Source organism: Mustela nigripes, chromosome 7 (genome assembly GCF_022355385.1).
Source record: "Mustela nigripes isolate SB6536 chromosome 7, MUSNIG.SB6536, whole genome shotgun sequence".
In the NCBI taxonomy this organism is placed as follows: domain Eukaryota; kingdom Metazoa; phylum Chordata; class Mammalia; order Carnivora; family Mustelidae; genus Mustela; species Mustela nigripes.
Genome location: NC_081563.1, coordinates 105321355 through 105345166, shown reverse-complemented (window position 1 = coordinate 105345166; position 23812 = coordinate 105321355). Strand labels below are relative to the sequence as shown.

Genomic DNA, 23812 nt, shown 5'->3' with positions numbered 1-23812 from the left:
AAAAAAAAAAAAAAAAAAAAAAAGAAAAGGAGAGACGTTACATAACAGTAAAAAAAGCATAAGCAATAACCAGATATGTCATAAATCTGTACACACAACAGTATGGCAGTGAAAATGACTAGAAATGGAAGAAGAACTTGATAAAAGTATACTGACTGTGAGACATTTAATATAGTGTTAGAATTAGATTGATACAGTACAGTTAAGCAAGTACTTAGGAAATCTGAATAATACAGCAATGGCCTACAAATATTTTTAGTGTCCAGGGACAAGAGAATTTTTGAGGTGTTTATTTCAGATTTACAAATATTTTTCTCCTTGATCTTCGAAGGCCTTACTCCAGGTCAGAGAAAAGCACAGATCCTGATGCGAATACATTTATCCATTTATCCAGACTTGTCTATACCGGCTCAACAATCATTCCTTCAAGAAGTGTTCTGTAATTGCTAAGATATAAATGAAGTGTGTAAGTCCTTAATGAAAGTAGTAAGCAGTGCTCTATGGTGTCAATCAATTTATTTTCCATTGCAAAGCTTTTTGACATGTTTTTATTTCCCTTTTGGAAAGAAACAGCTAAATATGTTAGGAATCTATCATTTACTTGTACAATACATGAGGCTTTAAATCAGTGTGCAGTGCAATATAGCCCACAGCCTCCCCCATAATTCTCTGGCACCCTAAAGATTGATTTTTAGAGGGAAAAAAACATAAACACACAGGTAATATCAAAGATGAATTTTGTGGGTACCTGGGTGGCTCAGTGCGTTAAAGCCTCTGCCTTCGGCTTGGGTCATGATCCCAGAGTCCTGGGATCGAGCCCCGCATCGGGTTCTCTGCTCAGCAGGGAGCCTGCTCCCCCCGCCCTTCTCTCTCTGCCTGCCTCTCTGCCTACTTGTGATCTCTGTCAAATAAATAAATAAAAATCTTAAAAAAAAAAAGATGAATTTTGTAACTATTTTTGGAAAGGTAGCAATAATAAACTCTACAAACTCTGCCCCAATCTTATGAAAAGATCCATAACAATTTAACAGATTTTCTTTCCAGTCTCCCGCACTGGAATGCCACACCAGTTACTAACTCATATTTCAATTATTTCCACATTTAAATTAATATTGTATTGCTAAGGAGCAGCTAGTCTGCGGCCAGCCTTTCAGGCCGGTAAATATGAATTTAAGGGCTCTGGTACCTAACGCAATTTATTATTGGATTTTAATGACAACTTTTATAAAGATGTGGGAAGTAATTCAATAGAATCACTTTATTTACCAAGCATTTTGCAGAATGCCTGGGACTGCATAAGAAGTACTAAATGTATAATCCCTTTGCATAGTTATAACTTAAAGATAAAATTTTATTGAATACCAGATAAAGACGGAAGCACAAATTTGATCACTGGTAGGGAACATCGCCCATGCATCAGTCTGTCTCTTAGTCTGTACTGGTAAGAACTATATAAACTTTTCTGCCACTTTTCGATTAGCTTTATTTCAAGCAGTAGGACTATTAGCACCCTTTACTCCCATTCTTCCTTTGTGTTGCCCAAGTTTGGATGACTTAACTGCCAAATGGCTAAGAGCAAAAATATAAACAAAGTTCAAGTTAAGTACTTTAGTGTTTTGGGGTGCCTGCATGGCTCAGAGGGTTAAACCTCTGCCTTTGGTTCAGGTCATGATCTCAGGGTCCTGATATCGAGCCCCACATTGGGCTCTCTGCTCAGCAGGGAGCCTGCTTCCCCCTCTCTCTCTGCCTGCCTCTCTGCCTACTTGTGATCTCTCTCTTTGTCAAATAAAGAAATAAAATCTTTAAAAAAAAGAAAGAAAGAAAGAAATTCACTGTTATGAAGACTTTTAGTGAAAGAGGGGAAAGGTCATGATTATTTACCAATCGGTGGGGTTGTCAACCTTTCCCCCATGTTCTGCCCGCCCCCTCACTGATAGGAAGCTACTGTGTAAGTAAGTCAGCATACCTAGCTTCCTTAGACTGCAAAGTTTGAAATCAAATAGGATTACCACAGAGAAGCTACTTTTCAGCTGCCTGCTCCTAAAAACAAAGAGCATTTTTCTGAAACTCAGAGAGTATCCTTTCAGAGGGAAAAAAAAAAATGTCCCAGGAACCAAGTGAGGACAGTGAGTCAGACTGGTTATCTCTGAGATTTCATTCAACTCTCAGATATCTACTCCACGGTTACTCAATATTTGCCACAAGAGTTGTAATAAATTCAAGTGCAATTCACATTGATCCTGTTAAAATATCGAAGAGAGTTATGGGGTATGTAGGTGAGGGTGAATTGTGTAGCTTGCCAGTAAAGTCACACTCAAGTATTCCCCCCCCCCAAAATCGAGCTCTTAGACTAACAACCATTAATCATAGCACGTCAAGTGAAATCATGGAATACCAATTTATACTCCCTAGGTTGGCAAAAAGTTTAATGTGACAAAACCAAGTCTTGGCTAAGACACACTGCTGATGGGGCATCTAAATCACTATATATACTTGGAAAACAAGTCGACATTATCTTGATGTTACAAATAAGCTATGATCCAGAAACGTCACTCCTAGGCATACACTTACTGACTTACTTACTTACTGAACTCCTGAGCGTGTGCATCTATCTATAGACAGGTACAAACATGATCATAGCAGCATTCCCTATAATACCAATTACTGAAGACATCTCTACTGTCCATCAGTAGTAGAGTTGATTCAAAAGGGGGTATAGGGTGTGCCTGGGTGGCTCAGTGGGTTAAGCCTCTGCCTTCCACTCAGGTCATGATCTCAGGGTTCTGGGATGGAGTCCCGCATTGGGCTCTCTGCTCGGCAGGGAGCCTGCTTCCTCCTCTCGCTCTCTGCTTGCCTCTCTGCCTACTTGTGATCTCTCTCTGTCAAATAAATAAAATCTTAAAAAAAAGGGGGGGTATGGAATGATAATATAATGGGATAGTATATAGCTCTTAAAAGAGCTATAATTAAACATAAAAAAAGGTATATTTCAAAAACAAGATGTTGGCAGGAAAAAATGTCAAAACACTGCACACCATTCTACTCCATTTTTTATAAATTCTCAAAATATGTGATACTAAATATATATTTTTTAGGGATGCATTCCTATGAAGCAACATATTTTTAAAAGGCAAGGGGGATGCTAATTGCAAAATTAAGAATAGTAGTTACCTATGGGGACAGGACGGGGAGGATGGAGTTTGGGGAAGAAGTATACAGGGAATCTGGCAGTAGAAGCGAAGTTTGTTTGTGAGAGAGAAGCAGGCTCCCTGCCGAGCAAGGAGCCCAATGTGGGACTCGATCCCAGAATCCTGAGATCATGACCTGAGCTGAAGACAGTGGCTTAACCAACTGAGCCACCCAGGCGTCCCAGAAGCAAACTTCTTTAGCCATGGTGTGCTTTGTGTCTTCATCCTTTCCACACGTTAAATAGTATATTCTCTTGTGTTCATGAAATAGTCCTTAATCATATTTTCAGAGTCTCTGGGTAGAAAATAGAACAGATTGGGATGGGAGAACCATTGTTTTTAATCAGAGGCCATTGCATACTATTCTGAAAAGCATACATGTTTTGCACTCATACAAACAAAAGCTTTCAGAATTTGCCTGCAAAAAAGTGTTGGGGATTGGGATGTTAGGGCACCCTTGTAGGCCCTAAAATAAAATGATCTCCTTGATAGATTTGCTGCCATTTGTGTATAAAATTTTTTAAGCCTATATGCATCCTAGAGTATGCAAAGAAAAATTCTAGGAAGATTTACAAGAATCTACACCAGTTGTCTCTAACAAGTAGATTTTTTCATTCTATTGTACAGTGTATTTTTTATTTAACTTTGCTCTTTTTTTTAGATTCTATTTATTTATTTACAGACAGAGATCAGAAGTAGGCAGAGAAGCAGGCAGAGAGAGGAGGAAGCGGGCTCCCCGCTGAGTAGAGAGCCTGATGCGGGGCTCAGATCCCAGCACCCTGGGATCACGACCTGAGCGAAAGGCAGTCTTTAACCCACTGAGCCACCCAGGCGCCCCCACTTAACTTTACTTTTAAGGTCATTTTATTCTATATTGTAATCGATTGGTTGGTTGGTTGTACTATAGGAGCTTTACGTTTCGAATTAGCATTTTAAAATAAGGGCAGGGCGCGGGAGAAGAGGATGAAAGCAAGCAGGACTGCGCGGACGTCGGCGTCCGGCGCAAGACTTCCTCCACCCGCTGTGCTGGGAGTGCAGAGCCCTCCTCTAGCATCCGGGCCGGGCCGGCCACCTGGCGGGGACCTCGCCACCTGGTGGGGCCGCGCAGCTGGCGGACAGCAGCTCCGCCCCGCCGCGCCCCCGAGCCGTTGCCCTGGCAGCCGGGCGGTGCGTGGCTGAAGCTCACAATCGGCCCTGTCTCGGAGGCTCCCACCCCGCCCCCTGCGCTCACCTGACAGCGGGCTTGCCCGCGGTGGACCAGGGGCCCATGGACACACGCACCCCCTCCCTGCTGCCCCGCGCGCCGCCTCGCCTGCTCTGCCCACGAAGACACCATTCAGGGCTGGGAGCCCAGGCCGCGCTCCGGGAGCCCAAGGTCGCGGCCAGGGCCCCAGCCAGGTGGCAGAGAACAAGGGCTGGGGCCGCAGAGCGCCCCCGCAGGCCGAGGCCCGTCGGTGCCTGGTCATCCGCTGCTCCTGATCACGCCTAGGACTAAGAGGTGAGGTTGGCACTTTGCTCCCTGCCACCTGGCCTTTCCCTTGAAATTACTTCTTAACCGCTTCACTCCCCTCCGGATTTTTTGGAGACTTAAAACTGGGTGGCTCGGTGGGTTAAGCATCTGCCTTGGGCTCAGGCCCTGATCTCAGGGTCTTGGGATAAAGAACTGCATGGGGCTTTCTGTTCAGGGGAAGGTTTGCTTGTCCCTCTCCCTCTGCCTTTCACCCCCGCTGGTCTCTCTCTCTCTCTCTCTGCCCTCTCTCTCTCAAATAAATAAGTAAAATCTTAAAAAAAAAAAAAAAAGGCTGAAAGGGACAGTAAAACACACACACACACACACACACACACACACAAAACCAAAAGTATACCGTGGTTTATTAAAAGTTGAAACCCAGGGAAATTTGATTATAAATCAAATAGCAAGACTGCATTGAGGGAATTTGCTAAATATTTTACTAGGATTACCTCATTTTCTCTTCACACTGGTCATCCCTATTTCACAGATAAAGAGGCTGAGGCACAAACCAGGTAGATAATATGTCCAGGTTTAGGTAACCAGTTTGTATAAATGATGCAGCATAGTATCACAAAACAACAACAGCTTTCCCCACCTGCAATCCTACACTCTTTCCACTGTTCCAAGCGTGTCTCCTGCCATTCCTCTTTCTAGCAAATCACCCTGGTGTCACAGACTCCTTAGAGAAGTTGAGAAATTCTATGGCTCTTCCCTGTACCAGGACCCACACAGAGACACACACACACTGCAGATTGCCATATAATTTCAGAGGGTTCAGACCCAAACATGGACCTTGGGTCAAGAAATCCTGTTCTATTCCCCATCTTTTGAGACTGTTCATATAGATGATGAGGTGGGGGTACACCAAGGTGGCTCCAGGGCCATACAGAGGTAACGTATACACGGTGGGGCATGTGTATATATGATGATACCCCCCCCCCCCGAAGACCAGAGATGCTACACAAGTTTTTGCAGAACCCAGAACTAGAGCATATTATGCTAAGTGAAATAAGTTTTTCAGAGAAAGACAAATACCCTATGGCTTCACTCATGTAAGGAATTTAAGAAACAAAACAGGTGAATGTAAGGGAAGGGAAGGGAAGGAAAAATAAAATAAGATTAAAACAGAGAGGGAGGCAAACCATAAGAGACTCTTACCTATAAGGAACAAATTGAGGGTTGCTGGGTGGGTGGGGGATGGGGTAACTGGCTGATGGGCATTAAGGAGGGCACTTGTGGTAATAAGCATTGGGTGTTACATGCAAGTGATGAATCACTAAATGCTACCGCTGAACCTAATAAAAAAAAATAATGAAACTGAAGAACCCAGTAATAGAGGCAGGACTTTTGTTGTTTCCTCCAGAGGGTGCGAGACTCTTGGTCAATCTTGGCAGCAGGTCGTGAAGGATGGCACTGAGCGCGGCTCTCCCTACCCGGAGCCCCTCAGGGCTTCAGCTGGAAGAGTGCAAGCTGTAGAACCCACCCATGGACTCTGGAATTCACCCATGTAGCTCGGGGGGCGGACACCACATGCTGCTAAGTCTTTGTCAGGGGTGGGTGCCTCAGAGACAGCCCTGAAGTCATTGATGAGGATGTCCCTGTTCACATAAATGAGGGGACGGAGATTCGGGAGAGTCAATGAGGTATTTGGAAGCACCAAATCCTATTCCGTGTACCTTGTGCCTCCGTAGGTGGTATGACACGGCCCCTAACTAGACTATGGCTGGCAATAGCAAGAGAAACCATAAACAGCTGCTAAAGTAAACATGACCACGACACGCAGCAGAGGCCAAGTGGGTGACTTGTGGGGCAGCTCAGGACTGAGTGGGAACCTAGTTACACACATGGCTCTAAGCTGCTGCGTTATCTGGTTTCCTAGTCCACCACATGTTATAAACAGATTAGAGGGGAAGAGAAGGGCCACAGCAAACAGGACATTAAAGCCACAGCCATGTGATGACTGATGTCTCAGTGGCAAAGGAGGAAGCACGAAGAAAAAACAACAGCTAGAAGCGTGGGAGGAAAAGGACGTGGCAGCAGCATGAATTTGACAGTGGTGGTCACTCTTCATCCTTGACATGCTCTCTTCCTTGATGTCGCACAGTCTCAGGCTGCCCTGCGGCCACCAAACTCCCTCACAGCTCTTCACAGGCCAGGCTCGGATCTCTTCTTGAATTATGTACCCGATTGCCTTGTGGATGCTGACTCAGCAAGCCCAAAGCGTAACTGTCTGCACTCTCTGACCAATCTGGACCACACCTTGAGCTCCCCATCTCAGACACAGGTAGCCAGTGGCTCAAGCCAGGAACCTGAGCATTTTCTTGGGTTCCTTCCACTTCTCAATCTTAAAACTTTCAGTCATCCTTTATTGAGCAACCACGGCTTGAATGCCTCGCGTGAGTTAAGTTCTGGGCGATGGATAAATAAAGGTCATTATAAAACTTCTGTTCCATGAAGACTCTAGACTAGTGGGGAAGTCACATGACACATAAATTGGATATACCTGTACCTATAGATCTATAGAAATGTAATATACAGTGATGTTTCATTATGAGGAAAAGAAAGGGATGAAGTGACATGGTGGCAGCAGTTTGAATGGTGAGGACCAACTGACCAATTCTGAGCCAGGGGAACCCCAGTCAGAGGGAACAAGAAGTTGCAGGGGCAGAAGTGTGCTTTTGTTCCATATATAGACAGGGGGCCAGTGTGGCTGGAGATCGCCTTATCAAGGGAAGCTGGAGTGAAGTAAGCTCAGAAGGGCAAAGAAAACACTCTTCAAAGATCATCATAAGGTATTTGGACTTATTCTGATGATGACGAAAAGCAATTGAACTGCTTTTAAAAGATAATTTGGAGAGAACTTTCTGACATGAACATCATGTCCTATATCCTAACAGGAGTTTGGGTTACATGGATGTGCACATTTGTCAAAACCCATGGAATGGTACACTTGAGACTTGTATATTTCATTATATATTCAAAAGACAAAAAGAAAAAAAAAGCTGTAAGCAAATATTGAAATCTAGATATTATATGCTGGAATATGTCTGCAATTTACTTTGAAATGGATCAAAAAAGATGGATGAGTGGATAGACAGAGGGATGGATAGATGTGTGATAAAGCAAGTAAGGCATTCATGGTAGGATTTCAGTGGTAGAGAGATACATGAATGTTCAAGTTTTCCTTATGTTCATAAATAGTTATGCTAAAATGTTGGGGGTGGAAGCTTGTCTGATCTACATTTTAGAAAGATTTTTCTGGGGACTGAATAAAGATGGGGCTCTGGAGAGCTGCTGAAGAAGCAGTGAGACAACCTAGAATCTGGGGCAAGGATTTGACTAAGGAGGGCACCACAGGCAGCTGATGTTGGGTTATATTCTGGAGGTAGAAATATGGGGTTTGTTGGTGAATTTAAAGAGTAGGGGATCTGCGGGGAAAGAAGGAATGAAGAATAATTTCTAGTATCTTCCTCCGAGTAGACTCACGGATGGTGATGGCATCATTGGAAGTGGGGAGAACTGGAGAAGGTCAGGGTTACATTTACATGCCTAGTAGAGGTCCATGTGAGAATGAAGAGTCAACAGGTAGAGACCTCACTTTGGACTCTGGGGAGAGCCTGAGATGGCTGTATAAATTTGAGAATGAACGATCAGAAGCCTCAAATGGGGATGAAGGTCATGAGATGGGATGAGACCATCAGGGCATTGTGTGGGAATATAGAAGGGTCCTGAGGGCCAAGCCCTGGGCACTTCAACCCCTAGGCTTCTGATGAAAGAGGGGAGCCAGCAAAGCGGGGGGGGGGGGGGGTGAGGAGGGGGTGGTGATGTAGGAGAGGAGCAGGCAATGGAGATGGGGTTGCCTGGAGAGACACAGCTAAAGAGGAGCAAGTGGGGCTCGCTCCTCACCAGTGCTCCCCAGGGATGGTAAGCGAGGGAGCAGGTTTGTGGAGAAAAGGTGACACAGTTTCAGATTTTGCAGTAAGATGGAATCCTTTCCATTGCAAACAACAGAAGCTCGGCTAACTAGCTGGGCTAACTAGCTTATGCTAAGTTAAGAGGGGTGGGGAGAAGCATATTTACTCCTGCAGCCCCGAGCTCATGTTGCCCTAACATGTCGTGTGGACTCACTTAAGTGGGAGGTGAATTCTGGCACAACTGAATCCCAAGTTGTGGGACTTGAGACATTCATGGTACCCGGGGAGAGAGTTCACTCACACTGGCTAAGCCTCGGTCTCAGACCCATTCCTATCACAGGGGATAGAAGAGGCAGCTCCATCCAGAATTTGGGGGAGGGAGCTTGCTTGACCTCATCTGAGATACACTTTTAAATTTTTTTCTGAGGACTGACCAGAGAAGAGGAGTTAGGGGCCCATTGTGGAAGCAGTAAATCAAATTGGAAGTCTGGGCAATGATTTGTCATCAGATAGCAGGAATGGATGATCTGGAATGGATGCCCAGTGTGACAGTGGGGTTCTTTTTCCAGAAAAACTGAGGAAAGAAAAGCCATCTGGGTATACCCAGCATGACCTATGACTCAATTCAAAAGATTGTTTTTCCATAAACAGTAAAGGAGAGATAAAATTACATATCAGAATGCTCATCACAATTTAAAAGTGGGATTATTTATGAAAATTACAGTTGCCTCTCAGCCATTTACCTATCTCACCCCCATGTGAGGTGACACGAATCATCCATCACATTTGGTATCTCACCAAGCCTAGTAGATTCTTGCTTGTAATGAGCACCTCAAGATTCTACACGTTCTTTGTAACTTTTGTTAACTGCTAAAACCTGTATGGATTCTAGGTTAGGAAGGAGTGATGGTATGATGCCGTAGAGTGGGGAGCTCAAATTCTTACCTTGGCACTTTTATTAGCCTTCCCTTCTTCATGGATAAAATAGGGAGGCTGTGTTGAGCAAAGAGGGGTAAATGAAACAAAGTAGATTAACAAGAAAGCTCATTGGCAAGGATGATATTAATTATGATGGAAGATTTGTTTTGAAATATTTTAGCTTTGTGCTAGCTGAATATTCTCTGTATTTATGTGTAATTTATACTTTTTGTGACATCAATTGCAATAAATTGTGGTAATAACATTTCGTGAGAAACAGCATCTCTTCTTAGGGAAGACTTAAAATATTATTATTTATACCAGAATAAAGATGACCAAATTAACTTGGAGTTGTATGTTTCTGTTTTTGTGCTATAGTTTTTGTTTGGTCCAGAAAAGCATTTCCAAGAAGGTGGTCGAGTATGGCTTTAGCCGATAGGAGGCTTGAGAACTTGCAGATCTACAAAGTTCTTCAGTGTGTTCGGAACAAAGACACGAAGCAGATAGAAAAGCTGATCAGGCTTGGATACCCTGAACTGATCAATTTCACAGACCCCCTCAATGGAAACAGTGCTTTGCACTTGGCCTCGGTTTCCAATGACGCTGATATGGTCAGCTTTCTCCTTAGCCTTGGTGCTCACCCTGATGTGCAAGACAAGATGGGTTGTACTCCGACAATGAGGGCTGCAGAGCTGGGGCATGAACTGTCCATGGAAATATTAGCCAAGGCAAAGGCTGACATGACTATAGTTGATAATGAAGGAAAAGGTAAAAATCCCGACATTTTATCCAGTAGATGCAATCCACTCTATAGTCAGAAATCCATAAAATTTACTGTTTTGCTTTCCAACTGTAGAAACGAATCACTCCTAAGTTTAATTGAAAAGCCATGTTCACTCCTGTACCTAAGGATACTGTGTCCCTATAATTTGAAAATGGTATTAAGGTATATCTTAGAGAAACAAGTTCTGAGAGATGTCTCCCTTAAAAACAAGATTAAAGTGGGACGCCTGGGTGGCTCAGTTGGTTAAGCAGCTGCCTTCGGCTCAGGTCATGATCCCAGCGTCCTGGGATTGAGTCCCACATCGGGCTCCTTGCTCCGCAGGGAGCCTGCATCTCCCTCTGACTCTTCCTTCCACTCTGTCTGCCTGTGCTCGCTCTCACTCACTCTCTCTCTGACAAATAAATAAATAAAATCTTAAAAAAAAAAAAGATTAAAGTTAGATTGATTTGTGTTTGTTGATTTTTTTCTAAATGGGGAGAGTTTTTAATGATATACACTGATATTAACATAGTCATAATTATCAATTATAAAATGTAAAAATCTTGTTTAGAACAAAAGAGTATTTCTTACTCTCTTTTATACTTTAGAACCTCAAATAGTACTTGACTTGGACTCCAAAAGGATTTTTCCCCTTCTAGTAACAGTCTGATGTAGAAAGGGGCTGCAGTGGGAACTGGAAAGGCTAAGGTAGATTCTAGTATAGAATCCGATTTTCTAGGGTCAGTTTAAATGTAGAAATATGACTTGAGAGTTGAGACATGGCATTTCCATGCTTTTTCAGGTGAGACAGCCCTACTTCTACACTCTATTCTCCCTAATCTCATCTTGACACCATGTCTGGGAGTTTCTTGCCCAAATGACTCAAGGTTCCAGAAGGGCTTGACACAGCGCCATGAAGATCACCAAGAAAATTACCACCAGGCTTAATATAAATTGGTAGATTTCATCAGTTGTCCCAAGGAGTTGCTTCAAGTACAAAGCCATTAACATCAGTCCCACACTGGAGAAATAAATCCCATTTTTTAGTGTTAATATTTTCTGAGAAGAACAAAATCCATTTTTAAAATTCTCCCCAGACTTGGTTATTTGATAAGTGACTTTCTTAAAACAATAGGAGAGGACAAGGAAAGGAACAATCATTGAATAACTTAAAAAGCACCACATAATGAAATGAACTTCAGATGCATTCAGGGATCAAATGGGTTTTAAAATGTTAAATCCTGAAAAAAATAGAAAAAAAAGGAAGCCTCTTAAATTTCTATAGAATATTACTTCCCAGTGTGTGTTCCATGAACCTCTGATTTGTTGGGATATTGATAAGCATTACATGCAAAATTGGTTCCACTGTCAAACTTGTTAAGAGAATCATTGGCTACAGCAAATTGAGACATGTTGATTTCACATTTGTCAGACAGACTAAAGACAGTAACATTTTCCTTTTGTCTTTGACCCTTTAAATAGTTTTTCCTTGTGGCCACTTATATGCTTGGTGTTTTGTGAAATACATTTTGGGGAAACACTGTAGCGAAGAACAGTTGACCTTCTGGAGTTTGAACCAGAAATAGAAGTTTTTTAAAAAAGTGAGAAATTTTATCAAAAATCCAAAATTATAAAATTAAATCAACAATAGCAAATGCATTTTGTAACATATTTGCATTTTGTAACAAATGCAACAGCCATCTGGTTAATATCTAAGCTCATTCAAATTAATATTAAGCCTGTCAACGTTCTGGGAGATGAAAGTATGAGAAAACAATCTGACCAATCACATAGGAAGAATTCAAAATATAAAATAAAGCTTAGAACAAATATAAACCATGTTGTATGCATGACCTTGTTAGTCCCGCCCCCCCAGAGTCTTGATTCTGTCTAACCCATGGGGTGCTTATTGCACACTGCCAGCCCTGTCTTCCCACAGTAATGAATGGAGCTCACCTTGCACAGCTCTCAGGATGGCTGCCACATGCCCACCTGCTTTGTTATTCCGCAGAAGTCTCTGCCATTAACATCCCATTTTCCATCAATTGATGAATCACTCACTGCACGTTGGTCCTAAAGGACAAGCCAACATTTTTATGGTTAAAATACTTACTGGATCTTTAGAAGGATGTGGGACATACTCTAGGCTAAATTGTACTTTGAACAATTTTTCAGACCATGGAAAAGGTAGCTCTCTAAGCCAGGAAACTATTCCCTATATGTTTTCCTAGGGGATTAATTAGTGTCTGTCCATTCTGGAGAATAGAATGGTGTCTATTCTCTTCAAGGGTTAAGCTAGACTAGCTCCCAATAGCACCCATTCCATTGGTTCTCCCATTTATAGGAATGTATGCCCAGTCCGAAATGCAGTATGCGAATTCTACAGTCCATCATCTTTGCCCTCTTTTTTTCCTTAGAAGGTTGATTCATGTTCTTTGTGGCTTAGGGTCAGCCCAGATAGACTTTAATTGTGAGTTGCACCTGCCATCATTATAAAATATCCATTTCCTGAGTAACTTAGGGCCTTTTGTAATGAATTTGGCCTCACCTGGTATTCTCTAGGTGGCGTGCGTTGTTATTTCGGCCCACTTTGCCTGCTATGAATTGTTGTGTCTTTGATTCTCTATTTTAAACCATGTCCTTGGCCATTTTTCTGTTTTTAACCGCTCTGAGTAACCCTATTTTAGATGCATCTGTTTATATAAAATCTATTTAGATTTTGATTTTATATGAATGGTGGCTTTTATTTTAATGGTAGAATGTATCCAGTTTGTATTTATCTAGATGGCCCAAAGGTGTGGCCCCAGAACTGTCATTTATTTTATGAAATGAAGGTATATTTAACATATGTAAATATATAAATAAATAATTATAAGATATATTCCTATATGTTCCATATGTTCTTTATTTTGGTGTGTGTGTGTGTGATATTTTCTAAGGTTTATGGTCTACATTAAGGTCTTTTTTTTGGTTGTTGGAATGGTAGTTTTACTTACTGTTATTATTTACTGATTGACTTTTAAAAATTGAGGTATAATTGATATCAACATTATATCAATTTCAGGAGTACACATAACTTGATATTTGTATACATTGCAAAGTGATCACCAGAATAAGTCTAGTTAACACCAACCACCATATATAGTTACAGATTTTTATCTTTCTTCAGAAGAGAACTGTTTTTGGATATTTTAAAGGCAATTTGATAGCTTTTCATATACATAAACCTTTGTTTATTGAATTAGCACTTTACATGGTATTCATTAATATTTTTCTATGCAAGAGGAGATTATTATAATAACTTTTGCACCCTTAAATTTACCTGTCCACTGCTTTTATATATGTACAACCAGCTTGGTAGATACAAAAAACTCCCATTTTCTTTCTCAAATGATAGTCTAAAGATCGTTTAGTTATTTTCTAGCACTGAATGTTGCTGCGGCAAAATCTGGAGGCCATCTTGATTTTTCCTTTTTAGAGAGGACTTGAATTGTTACCCAGATGCTCACAGGACGTGTCCTCTACCTAGCTTTACCTAGGCATACCTTATTGATTGTTCATAATCCATTTTTCCTGAGACCTCAGTATGCTTTTTTAATCTTCAAATTCAGGTTTTCACTTCAAGAAAGTTTTCTTCTATTGTATCTCCATATTTTTTCTGTTCTACTTGGTGTTTTATTATTGAGCACCAATTACATATATGTTAACTCTTCTTTGCCTGTCAAGACCATTTTAGCTTCCATCATCTGTTACATTTTCCTTAGCTCTTTCAAGTTTTTCCTTCACATCCATGGTTTTTTGTGCTGTCTTGCCTCCAGCTTCACTTTCCTTTCTTTGGTAGTTTTATTTTCCTCTCTCATTCCCGAAACTCAGTTGGTTAAACTTCATCTTTTCCTTTATTTATCTTCTATTGTCCTAGAAGCCCTGCTTTTAGTCTTGATCCATCTTTGCACTTCTGTTTTAGAAAAAAAAAAAGTTTTATTTAACTTCTTTGCTGTCATAGAAATAGGACAGTCAGAAATTCTTACATAGTATCATTTTTTCTAGTGTGTACTTTTTGCCTAGCTTTTATTATCAGGTTTCTTCCTTTTGGTGTCTGTATTTTTCATAGGTCCCATGCTAGTTTTTTGTTGTTGTTGTTGTTCGTTACTGTTCCTTTTTGAATGAAGGCTCTGTTTAGAGTGAGGTCATTACAGAGTCAGTTTGGAGTTTGACTATCGTGCGCTCGATTCCAACACTACCCCTAATCTGTAGTTCATTTTTGACATGGATTATGTGGAGGGTCTGTATGTCCGAGGTCCTCGGTGGGGGGATTTCACATTTTCCTCTCTTCATTGGAACAAAACAAGTTGTCAAAAGGGCAGAGCTCCTTGTCATCTACTTGTTCTTAATGCTGTGATACTGACAGCCTGCTTCTAATAACCATGGCCGGTCTGCACATTTCATCATTCAGTACCATCTGCTTTGTCACTCTGCAGTTTCAGAGGGGACACAGTAACCCATCACCAGCTCTACAACAGAGACAGTCCTGCACGTGGGGTACAGACTGCAAGATGCCCAACACCCAAGCTTGACAGAGACTCACAAATCAGCGCTCAGATTCTTCTCTGAACCAAGTCCTATCACATTTGGTTATGTGACTGTTTTCTAATTCTATTAGAGGTTTACTCTTGTTTTCCTGTCTTGGTGTTTCAGCTGATTCCAAGAAGGCAAAATAAGGCTCTGCCACCTTCAACTAACCAATTATGGTTTCCAAAATTGTTACTTTTTCTTTGCTAACCAGGTCAAATATAGAGAGACTATTAATGAAGTACTCTTTGGGGATTCTATTTTTCTACAGGTATTCTGTTTTACTGCATTTTGCCTACAAAGCGGCATTATCGCTGCGCATTGATTGCCCTGGAACATGGCGCAGATGTCAACAACTCTACCTATGAAGGAAAACCAATATTTCTTAGAGCTTGCGAAGAAGCACATGATGTTAAAGACACGTGCCTGACATTTTTGGAAAAAGGAGCCAATCCGAATGCTATCAACTCAGTATGGCTATTCCTGGGATTATAAATATTCCCCCCTCCTTTTTTTTTCATCTATAGAGTCTTAGTAGTGCATTTAAATATGGTAAAATTATCCTGTCAGCTTATAGACTGTTCATTTCTATTCGAAATGCTTTATGATGATATGCCCTCATTATCTTTATATTGCCATGATTTTATGGTTTATTTCCTAATTACGTTTGAAAAATTGGTATTTATTATGCATAGCGGTAAAACATTAGAGAAAATAGAGAAGATATCACCAATGCCTAATAAAAATTTATCCTTTTTGGAAAGAAAATATGTAGTTGTGCAATTTCCCTTATCCATTTTGCTCCCTCTCAAAATTTGGCCAATTTTATTGAGTTTTTTAATTCCTTAAGAGGCATTTAAGAGGCAATAATTATCAATTTGTTTCTCATTAGATATTTTACCCTCTTTTCTCCCCCTTTGCTCTACTTTCTTTGCAAAAGAAATTGCATCGTTAGCATGATTTTTTTTCACAGGGACATGGTGTGACCTTGACTTTGATATTGGAACTCTCTACATTGATCCACTGCATTGACTTCATTTTTCCCATTTGCTTTGTGGAACTAATAAAGATACAGAGAATTATACCTGCCAGTGTGACTCTAAGGCCAAATGGATTTAGAACATATGCATACCAAATGTGTTATTTAAGATGTCAAGTATAACCAGAATTTGATTTGCTTCTCATCCAGTCCACAGGTCGAACTGCTTTAATGGAAGCATCAAGAGAAGGAGTGACAGAACTAGTTCGAGGGATATTGGAAAGAGGAGGCGAAGTGAATGCCTTTGACAATGAGAGAAAACAAGCTGCACATTTTGCTGCCCAAGGAGGCTTTTTTGATGTAATAATCTGCCTTTTGCTTTAAAATTTTTGTTCACCATTTCTCACTTTTTCCTCAAATTTTTAAATATCATATGGGTTACACTAAGAATTTATTCCATGTTACCATCTTGATTTCCCTAAATAATTCCAAAATTGTATTTTATACCAAATACTATTTTTAAAGCCTTTTTCTAGATCCTTATTCAGCTTTATCTGCTTGCCAAGTCTATTCACCTAATATTATTAACAATGATTTTCTGTATTTTTTAATAATGGCAATTTAAAAGTTTTGCCAACCAAGACTACTTTATTTTATACCTCCATTACATATTAGAATCTTCATAATACATACAGCATGACCAAATTGTGGGGAGAACAATGTCAACATCTCATCTCCCTGATTTTTTTGTGTGCATCTAATGATTCACCTCAATTTTAAACTCTTCAGTATTCTGATTATCTGGATATAACAGCAAAGGGTATCTTATAGGTACAGTGATATTGCACAAATGAGATAGAAACCAATGCTCTCCTTTTTTTTTTTTTTTTAAATTCTCAATTACATCTAAAATTTCTTTACCCAATTTTCTGAGCTTTAACAATTATTTTTGTTTTGGTCATTGAGTTTCTTCCTAATAATGAAAATCTACACCACAATAGAAGCCACATTTGGTAAAGAATGTGCCTCCCTGATGATATTTCCCATAGGCTGATGTTTTCTAGAATTATTGGAATTCACTAAGATGGCATGTCCCAGCTGAATATAGAATTTTCTAAACTCTAGATCGACACTATTTGATAGAATTTTTGGCAATGGTGGAAAAGTTATAATAATATAATATAGCAGCCCATGTGTCTTTTGAGTATTTTAATTATGGCTAGTGAAACTAAGGAATTGGATTTTTAAAAATTGTATTCTATTTAATTCAATTTAATTTAAAATAGCCACATGTAGCCTAAGCAACTATGGAATAACAACGTTTAGGTGCCAGTCTTCATTCAATGAATGTACATTGCTATTCCTCTATTCCTCTAAATATTTTGCAGATATTGAAGCTTCTTTTTGCTTACAACGGAGACATGGGGCTGATTGCAATGAATGGGAACACACCACTTCATTATGCTGCCATGGGTGGTTTTGCAGATTGCTGTAAATATATAGCTCAGCGAGGTAAAATTACCTAGCAATTTTATGCTTAAAGTATTTATGATTTACCCATGTTGTAGATGAGCAGGAAATCTGGGTTGTAGATGAGCAGGGAATCTGGGCCTATCACTTGTCAGTTGCTTATCTTTTTCAACAGCCAAACCTCAGTTATATATGTAGAAAAAAAAAAAAAAAAAGAAAATCTTTTCTTACTCTACCTTCTGTCAAATCATGAATCTGAATTTAAAGTGATGAAAATATTCTCAAATATTTTTAGGTTATTAAAAATCTAAACAGGGCTTTCATGGGCCAACTATATTAAAACGCTTATAGTTATTAAACTCCTTAAAAAAATGTTGACATCAATCTGAAAGATGAATACTGAAAACTATGTCTTTTAGTCTGAAGTCTTAACTGTTTTATTAAAAACAGTTCAGTTGTATCAAGTGTAAAGGATAACTTTACTAAAGAACTTGAAGTTGTGGGAGAAATGTTTTAGGGAGAAATAAGAAAAAAAATGAAAATTTTCATTGAAAACTTGAAAAATAAGTAATATTTTAGGTTTTCCTATAACTTCTATGAAACTATTAACTTAGCAATATGAAGTATGTATAGATAGCTTAATGTATTCCATAAAGGGAATATTAGCTAATTAAGTTTATGGACCAAATTGGTGTTAATTACATGCTGACTGTAAAAGTTTTTAATTTACAGCACCTGGGTACCTAAGTCAGTTAGGTGTCTGTCTTTATCTCAGGTCATGATCTTGGGATTCTGGGATCAAGCCCCATGTGGGGCTCTCTGCTTAGTGGGGAGCCGGCTTCTCTCTCTCTGTGTCTGCCCCTACCCCGACTTGTTGTCCGTCTCTCTCACACGCACAAATAAAGTCTTTATTTAAAAAAGTTTCTAGGGGCGCCTGGGTGGCTCAGTGGGTTAAAGCCTCTGCCTTTGGCTCAGGTCATAATCCCCAGGGTCCTGGGATAGAGCCCCGCATTAGGCGCTCTGCTCAGCAGGGAGCCTGCTTCTTTCTCTCTGCCTGCCTCTCTGCCTACTTGTGATCTTTCTCTGTCAAATAAATAAATAAAATCTTTTAAAAAAATAAATAAAAAATTAAAAAAATTCTAACTCTTTATCAGATCTGGAACTGTGTTATGCTGAATTTTATGGTAGTATTTTTTTTTTTCCAGTTTAAGAAATAGGCAAAAACTTAGTGTCTGTTCTACAACTTTAAATAGAGCGGAGAATTTTAGAAGTCTCTGGGACCTAGAGTTCCTGCATTGTGACTACTAATATAAATAAGACTAATGTGCCTGTAAAACTAATAGTATAGTAACTGATTCACTTTTACTTTTTATGAACTTATACAAGCTTGTACTCTTACCCTATCCCCCCAAATAATAAACACTTAACAAATAAAGGAAAATATATAAAATTCAATATACATCAAATGCCCCCATTAATTGTCTCATCAGTCTTGTTTTAAAATTTGTCACTAGCAGCAATTTATTCTGACATTTTTAAAACTGTATATTTCTAAAAACTATGGATCTGCCCAGATTAAGACAAGCTTCTACAACTCTAACACGTTGACCACTTTATTATTGGGACAACATCACCAGACATTTACTCTGTCATTTATGTACTCTTGGGAGAAAGTCACAAAAAGCAAATTGAGAAGCACATTTAGTCAGAGCTTGCCCAATGATGCTGAAAAATATTACCCTCCTGGCAGAGTCATGAGCTTAGACCGTGTTTCTGAAACGGGTCTAAAAGCATTCTTTTTTTTTTTTTAATTAATTAGTCTGAAATATTCTAAATTCTGTAGCATGTTTCGAAGTACAACCACTTCCCTGGATCTCAGGTAGGGGTTCCAGTTCCATAGCGGAAGCGGGAGCAGTTACACGTCCAGCTTTCGAGTCTTCGATCTAAGGCAATCAGAGCAGCAACAGACAATGCATTAGCCAAGAAATGCTCATTTCTGAGTGAACTCCCTGGGTTTAGTGTCTTCTGCACTTAACTTCGAAGGCTGGATACCTTTGATACATTAAACTCTCTTCTTCAATGTTCTCCTCCCTTGCCCCTGGTCCTGTTGCTGGAGCAGTTTACAAGGTTTGTAAGCAGTGTGTGTACCTAATGCAGGGCAGCTGCCGGGAGTTTGGAGCAGTTCTAGGGAAGCACCCCATGAGGCTTCTCTTTCTCTTGGGCCTTTGGTGGCTGGTGCTCTGCGGCACATACCAGCTGTAAACTGCGTACCCTGGACCGCAGATCATACATCACAAAGAGAATGAATGGATCTTTGCTTTTACCAAAAGTCCCAAGGCAAAAGGAGAAGAAAAAGGCCTTCAGATAATAAAGCTGGGATGTTGGAGTCTTTTTTCCCCCACAAAAAGGTTTCTAACTAGGAGGAAACTAAGAGCAGAAGGAGACATGATAAAACCACTTTAAAGTCCTTTGATCCTTGTGGGTGAATATAGAAGGAGTGGCTTGGGAGATGGTAGATAAACACCCAGACACCCTGAATCAGCAAAAAAGCAAAGTAAAAACAGCATTCTTAAAATTGCTCTGGAATTATGCTATTGAGAGCAGTCTCAGGTCCCCTTTTCAATAAATCACTGCTCTTAAAACTGTTCAATATGGACATTTTAGAATTCTCATTGTTGTAATACTTTTCCTGAGTTCTTCGACCACTAGTAAAATTATGAGTCTAAGAATGAAATTTTAAGTTCTAACAATGCCAAAGGAGGTATTAATCTTAAAAGCACTGGGCATTCATTTTCTCTTTCTTTCTTTCTTTCTTTTTTTTTTTTAAGATTTTATTTATTTATTTGAAAGAGAGAAATCACAAGTAGGCAGAGAAGTAGGCAGAGAGAAGGGGAAACAGGCTCCTCACTGAGCAGAGGAGAGCCGGATGCGGGGCTCGATCCTAGGACCCTGAGGTCATGACCTGAGCCGTAGGCAGAGGCTTAACCCACTGAGCCATCCAGGCACCCCCTCATTTTCTTTTTGTCAAGGAAAGAAACTATAAAGTATTGGAGGGGCATGCTGTTGCCTATACAACTTGGTTGCTAGACATACTGATTGAGTAGCAATCTTTTTGATTATGTGATATTGACGAAGCAAGAAAAGAGCCTTCTAGATTCAGAACAGTAGCAAGAGCTGCTTCATCATCAGATTTACTTATATATGCAATGGATTTTTAATGTCTCAAGACACTTAGAGACAGCACAGCCTTTTCTAGGGACACTAAGTAGACTCCCCAGTGCACTCGTAGAAGTTTATTTATTTCAGGAATACTTAGATATAATATTGGTGTAATCATTTTAAGGAAAGGTCCAAGAAGGCAAATGAATATTCAAGCCTAATTTGCATAACTATAATGCTGGAATCCTTTCAGGTTTGATCAACAAATGACTTGGTTCTCTGTCAGGTTGTTCACATGACCTATCATCACAAAAAGCAGATTGATATAAATTACATTGATTGCATGGAGAATACACATAAATACAGTTTAAGATGGTATGCAGATTTGCAGTCGTAATCATTCCGACAGAAGCAAGTGTTCAGCATTCTGAGTTCCTAAGGGTCTCATAAGCTGTCTGAATCCAGCTTCTTTCCAAATTCAAATGCCATCCTTATTCTTTTCCTGTTGGGCAGGAAGTCTCCTGAGCAAGTATCCCAATATGAAATTTGTTTCAAGTGTCTGTAGGGATTCATGTCTTAATCCTTTAGTGGGCAGAGAACGTAAATTGGAAACATATTTCCCTCAGAATTCACCAAAGTAAAACTCCCAGAAAAAAAATATTCAGTTTAATTTTGTGATTATAAGAGCTAAATGTTCTCATCACTCTATACAAATAATTTAGGGATAAACTTCTGACCAGTAACTGGAACTACACATAAGGGTTGCACGAATGTCTTCTGCAGAGCTAGGCAGATGCCTAGGCACTATTTCATAATGATGATGCTTCATGTTTTAGGATGTGACCTGAAATGGAAGAACTTGGATCATAAAACGCCCAGGACTGTGGCCAAAGAAGGCGGCTTCAAAGCAGCAAGCAAAGAAATACGGCGGGCAGAGCGAACCGCCAATAAACTGGCAAGGCCAGGAGCCAAAAATCCAAATCCACTCTGGGCCCTGAGACTTCACGATTGGTCGCTGGAGCATGAGACGTTCCTTCGGGAAGCATTTTCGTTTGTGGACAGAGGCGACGGGACAGTCAGCAAAGAGGACTTCGTGTTGACGCTGGAGGAGAGGCAAGAATACGTGACCTCAGAACAGCTGGCTACCATAGCTCAGTATCACGAAAAAGTGCGGGGAGCTGGAGTCAACATTAATGATTTCTTTAAAGGAACCAAGTACTTGAGTAAGTCTTACGTCTTGGGATCCTATGGGACTAAGAAGAAGAAAAAAGGAATGGCCAAAAAGCCAAAGAAAGGCAAGTTTGTCTTACCTCTGCCAATCTGCATTATTCCTGACCACGTGTTTCCCCACTGGGCCGATGGCGGGCCGCCCTATTACATGATTGAAACCTATAAGAATGTAACAGACAGCAGTCGGTTTAACCGAGACCGGCCACCAGAACATCCCATTCAGGATGACTCTGCTTGGTACATTGATGACCCACCGAAGGTATTTTCAAATATTAATTTCATCACCAAGGCAGGAGACCTGGCGTCTCTGAAAAAGGCGTTTGAATCAGGAATCCCTGTGGATATGAAGGATAATTATTACAAAACGCCACTGATGACCGCGTGTGCCACTGGAAACATAGATGCCGTCAAGTTTCTTCTTGACAAAGGGTATGTTTTCTTGGTTCGGCTCCCATTCAACTCCAGAATTTTAGGACAAAGTGCTTCATTCCTGACATCTAGATAACAGACAGATCGTGTATGGGAAAGTGGGTTAATGGGAATCTGGGAATGGATGCACAGAAAGATGGCTTGCCAATGACAACGAGGAATGAAGTTGCTTTACCTAGAGATTTATCTATGTGGGGTGGAGTCGCTTTTTATTTTATTTTAAATTAACGAAAGAATTTTTTTGAACTATTTTTAAAAAGATTTTATTTTTTTATCTGAGAGACAGATGATGAGCAAGGGGGAAGGGTAGAGGGAGAAGCAGACTCCCTGCTAAGCAGGGAGCCCAGCAAAAGAGGGGTTTTTTTAGTAGTTTTTTTTTTGGTTTTTTTTTTTTTTTTTTGCTTTTTGTTTTTTTGTTTCAGGGGTACAGGTCTGTGAAGGTTTTTTATTTTTTTTAATTGTGATAGGAACAGATAACATGATGTACCCTCTTAATAGATTATAAGTGTACAGTAAAGTACAGTGTTAACTATAATCACAATATTACACAGTAGATCTCTAGAACATATTCATTTTACCCATTGCTTTTTAATCTGTCTCCTGTGTGGGGATCCTAACAAATTCAAACAAGCAGGTCAGTGGTCATGATGACAAAGGGCATGTCTCTTTCCCTCCCCCAGAAGCAGCAATCTTTTCCTTGGTTCATTTATAAATATCTTTTAAGATAACCGGGCATGACATTTTTAGTGAACTTCTAAAGCAACTACTCAGGTTTAATTCCTCCTTTTACCAGAGCTGAATGACCCAGCATAAGTTTATTTTTTGTGTTCCCTTTTCTCATTTTTATAATAAGGGCTCTAATAAGTCTCAGCTTGCAGATTTCTTTGAAGATTAAATGAATTAAAATATGTAAAGCACTTATTAGCAAAGCAATTCCATATTTCATAAAAGGGTATTATTATTATTACTATAATGGTCAAGGTCAAAAAAGCATTCAGATTTGTATATTATCAAGAGGGACTATAAAGCAATTAATGAGAATTTGAACTTTTGGACAGTGAAATCTTAAAAAGGACTAACATTTGGGGCACCTGGGTGGCTCAGTTGGTTAAGCAGCTGCCTTTGGCTCAGGTCATAATTCCAGGGTCCTGGGATTGAGCCCCGCATGGGAATCCTTGCTCAGCAGAAAGCCTGCTTCTCTCTCCCCCTCTGCCTGCCGCTCTGCTTGCTTGTGCTCTCTCTCTCTCTCTGTCAAATAAATAAATAAAATCTTAAAAAAATAAAAAGGACTAAAATTTAAAATAATAAATTTTCATGCTTAGAATTTTAATAATGAAGGTGCATTTAAAAATCTATAACATGTAGAGAAAGTGGCTACAAAATGAAATAACAGGACTTTTTAAACTTTTTATCAGCTTTAACCTTCATTAAATCTATTTATACAATTTTCCTTAATGTTAACCTTTGCAAAAAGTGTAACCCCTGGGATATAACTGTCTTTTAAAACTAAACAAAATGTACATATATATGCAAAGAAATTAAGACTGTCGGATAATGCAGAACACGAGTCAAGAAAAACTTGGAATGGAGTTTAACTTTACTCGGAGCTTCCCTGGCTCACATTTGAACAACTTGGTAACACTAATATGAAATCTTGCTTTGCATTTCCAGGCTCTGGCA

The 23812-nt window shown here is 39.9% G+C and overlaps 1 protein-coding gene across 1 annotated transcript in view; it reads left to right on the top strand.

Annotated features, from left to right (window-relative positions):
• Positions 1–4259: 4259 nt before the first annotated feature.
• ANKEF1 (ankyrin repeat and EF-hand domain containing 1) overlaps positions 4260–23812 on the top strand; it is a 24694-nt gene continuing 5141 nt past the window's right edge. The window contains exons 1-6 of the mRNA XM_059407666.1: positions 4260–4686; positions 9912–10301; positions 15137–15336; positions 16055–16204; positions 17233–17356; positions 21310–22182. Coding sequence (XP_059263649.1) covers positions 9956–10301; positions 15137–15336; positions 16055–16204; positions 17233–17356; positions 21310–22182 — 1693 coding nt within the window. The 5' untranslated portion in view covers positions 4260–4686; positions 9912–9955. The remainder of the gene's footprint in view (positions 4687–9911; positions 10302–15136; positions 15337–16054; positions 16205–17232; positions 17357–21309; positions 22183–23812) is intronic.